This window comes from Opisthorchis viverrini, assembly GCF_000715545.1.
Source record: "Opisthorchis viverrini unplaced genomic scaffold opera_v5_721, whole genome shotgun sequence".
Classification (NCBI taxonomy): domain Eukaryota; kingdom Metazoa; phylum Platyhelminthes; class Trematoda; order Opisthorchiida; family Opisthorchiidae; genus Opisthorchis; species Opisthorchis viverrini.
In genome coordinates this window covers 14631-18424 of record NW_008752366.1, presented here as the reverse complement: position 1 = coordinate 18424, position 3794 = coordinate 14631, and the positions used below count along the sequence as shown (strand labels likewise).

At 47.8% G+C, this 3794-nt stretch overlaps 1 protein-coding gene across 1 annotated transcript in view; it reads left to right on the top strand.

Annotated features, from left to right (window-relative positions):
- T265_15657 (hypothetical protein) overlaps positions 1 to 3794 on the top strand; it is a gene marked incomplete at both ends in the record, with an annotated part of 25029 nt that overhangs the window by 18292 nt on the left and 2943 nt on the right. The window contains 3 exons of the mRNA XM_009178877.1: positions 811 to 1400; positions 1801 to 2099; positions 2763 to 2901. Of these exons, the coding sequence (XP_009177141.1) occupies positions 811 to 1400; positions 1801 to 2099; positions 2763 to 2901 (1028 nt within the window). The remainder of the gene's footprint in view (positions 1 to 810; positions 1401 to 1800; positions 2100 to 2762; positions 2902 to 3794) is intronic.

Below are 3794 nucleotides of genomic sequence, written 5' to 3'. Positions count from 1 at the left end.
TACGGCCTTCATTAAATGCTTTAATCTGCGTTCCTCTGTGGTGATCTGTGCTCTGCGCGATACACAAAGATCAACGAATCGATAGGACAAATAGCAGCACATTAGCGCAAGATCGTCGTCCGTATTCCCCGGTAGGGGAAGTGGGACTCCTTCGAAATGCGTGTGGATGTTCAACGCCACTAAGTCCGGTTTGGCAGCCAACTCAGACTAACGCTCATTTATGTGTTTTCGTGCAACAGAAATCTCCTGCGCGTCGTTTTGAACAAGGTTCTTAGCCCAGCCGTTCTAAACTGTCAAATATGGTTCGCTGAGCCAGCTCCGTAATTGTCTTTTAAGGGGTTCCTCTTGGAAACGAGGTTCTTAGTCAAATCTGGCGCCCGTCCCAAACTGACTGGGGAGGGGGCTGGGGTGGCACGGTCACATGCATATATCATAATAACAGTGCAGACTGTTAATGCGGTTTATACGGTCCCGCCTCATTTTCACGTATTCGGAGGCCGAAAACGGGTGAGTAGTTTTTCTGTTTTTGTTTATCCCCCAAGTAGTTCGTCAAAACCCTGGTTTTGAAATCAGTGTGCTGCCATGGGATATCCGGATGACATTGTTCCCATTTTTTAAGGCATAGAGGACAAAGCTTACATATTAGTGGGAAGGTTGACCCGAAATATTCCATCCATCGACATGTACTTCGCACCTTTCATGGTATTTGAACACACTCCTTACCGTCAAATTCTCTTTGGAAGTTGCGCTTCTTCTACTGGTGGAACAGATAAAGTCACCATACTCATGCATAATCCGATTTTTTTTCAGAAGCCGGCTTGAATTCACCACCCCACGCCCAAGAGAAGGAGTATCTTCCCAGCCCCATACTGCCCGCCGTAACCGTGCAACGAAAGACTGTCCTCGCAGCTTCTGCTGCCCCCATCTCAGTTGGTTCTCGCAGTCCGTCGGTTGACACGCGAACCTCTTCAGTTAATCCACAGGTGACTGCACGTGCTCACTTACAACGACAGGCTCGGACAAAATCCAAACCAATCATTGATGAGCCTTCGTGGGCTTTCATGACGCCTGAGAAAAAACCTGCGGCAAGATCTAGACGCCGACGTGCGGTGCATACAAAGGAAAGTGACGAAGATCCTCCATCCAGCCCGAAACAGAGAGTTCAAGCCCATCAAACAGAGGATTTTAAAGTGCCAGCCCCACCTGTCACGCGGACTGTGGAGGTACACATAAACCGCCCGGGACAAGTGGTCTTTCGGGCGGACTCGAAGAACAGTAATCCCACTGGACATCCGTTCACGGGCAAGCCACCCACAGGAGTTAAGACATCCAAGTCACGAAGCAAGAAGAAAGCTCTTGAGTCCTTACCAGTTCCCAGTGAGCAACCAATCAAACCAAAGGTAGGTAACGTTTTCTGCTTCAAGCACTATTCATGGGGTTGCTGAAGATACTTCCACAGCGGTTTGGAGCACCCTGACAGTATCCCAGTCCTCGTACGACCCTGTACGGCAGTGAAGTATCGGTGTTGATCACTGATGTCATGCTGTCAATGATTATTATTATTATTATTATTATTATTATTATTATTATTATTATTATTATTGTTATTATTATTATTACAGTTTGGAGCCCATTCGTACTCGAGGTCTCGACGTCTGCTTACCCTTTAATCCGAGCACTGCATAGTTCACTTCAATCGATTTTTACGGTTTGTGTCGGCGGTTTGGAAACATTTTTCAGCATATTTCATCTGCCTACCTAAGGTGTTTCCTCTCATCTCTTTTTTATCATTCAATTCAGAGTGTTTTCGACTTGTCCGTGAACCAAACCGTCAACACATCGGTCCTTCCAGCCACGCTGGATGAACTCCGGAAAAAGGAACTCTCGAAGAAGCAGGCAGTCGTACATCCCTTGGTCCATATACAACGGTCTCCTGCTGTGTTGAAAACCCTTTCGCTAAACACTGCTCATGTGGAACCGAAGGTTAGAAAAGAGATTGACCTCGCTACGACTCCAGCCGGTGCGGAAAATCTGAACCCGAACTTCCCGGATTCCGAGAAAGTGACCACACGTCGTTTGTCCATTCATTTGAGCCCATTGTGAGTTGAAGGACTTCTGATTGCCATTAATAATAATCCATTACTTGGCTGTCTTACTACAAGAAGAAAGCATGAGGGCTCAGATGCGGCTCAGCTTACCGAAGCCTAGACAGGATCAGCCGGGGTCGGGTTCGAACCGCGGGCCTTCCGGTCCGTAAGCTGGCATCTTGATCACTGAGCTATCTGGAGCACACATGCATTCAATATATTTATCCCGTGAAATTCCAAAACGGAACTGGAGGGCTCAAGTGGCTAGAGCGCGATTTTACTGACCGAAAGGTGTGTGGTTCGAACCCGACCTCTGCACCCCGACTTCTCCTGTCTAGGCTTGGGCAACCTGGCCTTCGTGCTTCCTTCGGATGGCATAACAGATAGGCATCGCAATGGTGCTACAACCGAACTGTTTTACTGGATGCATGGAATTTCTCAAGATATGTTCACGTATAGCGAAGGGGCTCAATATGTGGCCGTTGAGGTCAAGTCAACCTTAGGTCAGCAACTGATGTTGCACCGCGACGGAAAGTCGACCGCACTGTGCAAAAGTGCTCCCCCAATGGGGGGTGGGCACTGCGTGGTGTTATCAAATATCTTTTAAAGGTTGGTTAATTTAGTTCAGTGGATACTCAAGCTTCAACGCGGAATATTTTTCCTTCTCTGCATCAGGAAGAAAACAAGCGGCAAAATCGCAAGCAGTTCGACAAAACCGACAGTACAGAGACCGAGGTATCGACGCCTTTTTCTAGACGAAAACGAAGATGAAGAAGCTGGCGGGCCGACTGCGAACGCGAAAAGACCCACCAGGGTAAGTTGATGGTGTTGTGGTCTTTTATCGATCTCTCCCCAGCGGCGTACGTTAGAAAACCTTAGTCGTAGTTTTCACATTGTTAACTTGATTCCAGTAAAACCACTCCCTGTAGGTCACATCCCGGTGTGAAAATAAAGCATCTTTCAACCGCGACCAATATCTCCTCTTCTGTCTGACTTATTTGGAAATGGTCAAGATGTATAAATCATCTCATGTTATGAAATTTTTCAAAGACAAAACAGCGTGGTGGAATAAGCGGTTGCAGTCCGACGTTCCTGTTGCATCCTTTTTCCAGGGTTTCTACAATCGACTGAATCAAATGCAGCGTCGTTTGGGTCCACTATCATGTCTCCATGTGGTCAGCCGGATGCGACCAGGGTGCGTGTACACGTGATTATGTGTACTTTTGGTAGGATGGGCCTCCGTCTGTTGTTGTGCTGGCTGTAATGCCGCTTATTACCTACTAAAGTAAGTCCAAGCCAGATAGAGAGGATACTGGCGCCATCACTCCGGTTGATGCAGTTCGGTTGTGTGTTGGTCTCTAGGACCCCAGAGCACGTCCGTTCCACGTGTGACTTGATACCTGACTGCAGTATACGGTTGTACCTTCGAAGTGGATTTGATACCTTGACTCAGGTGCGAATGGAATGTAAACCTTGATCGCCCTTCGGAAGAAGAAATAAGGTACGAAGTAGCCGCACTGAAACGTGAGAAGGCACCGGGACCGGACGGTCTGTATCCAGCCCTCTTCAAAGAAGGCGGAAATTCCCTGGTGACCCACTTGACAAAACTTATTGGTACTATGTGGGACGAACAGCGAGTGCCTACAGAATGGGGCATGTCGACAGTGATCCCTATCTTCAAAAAGGGTACACGGACGCTATGCGAAA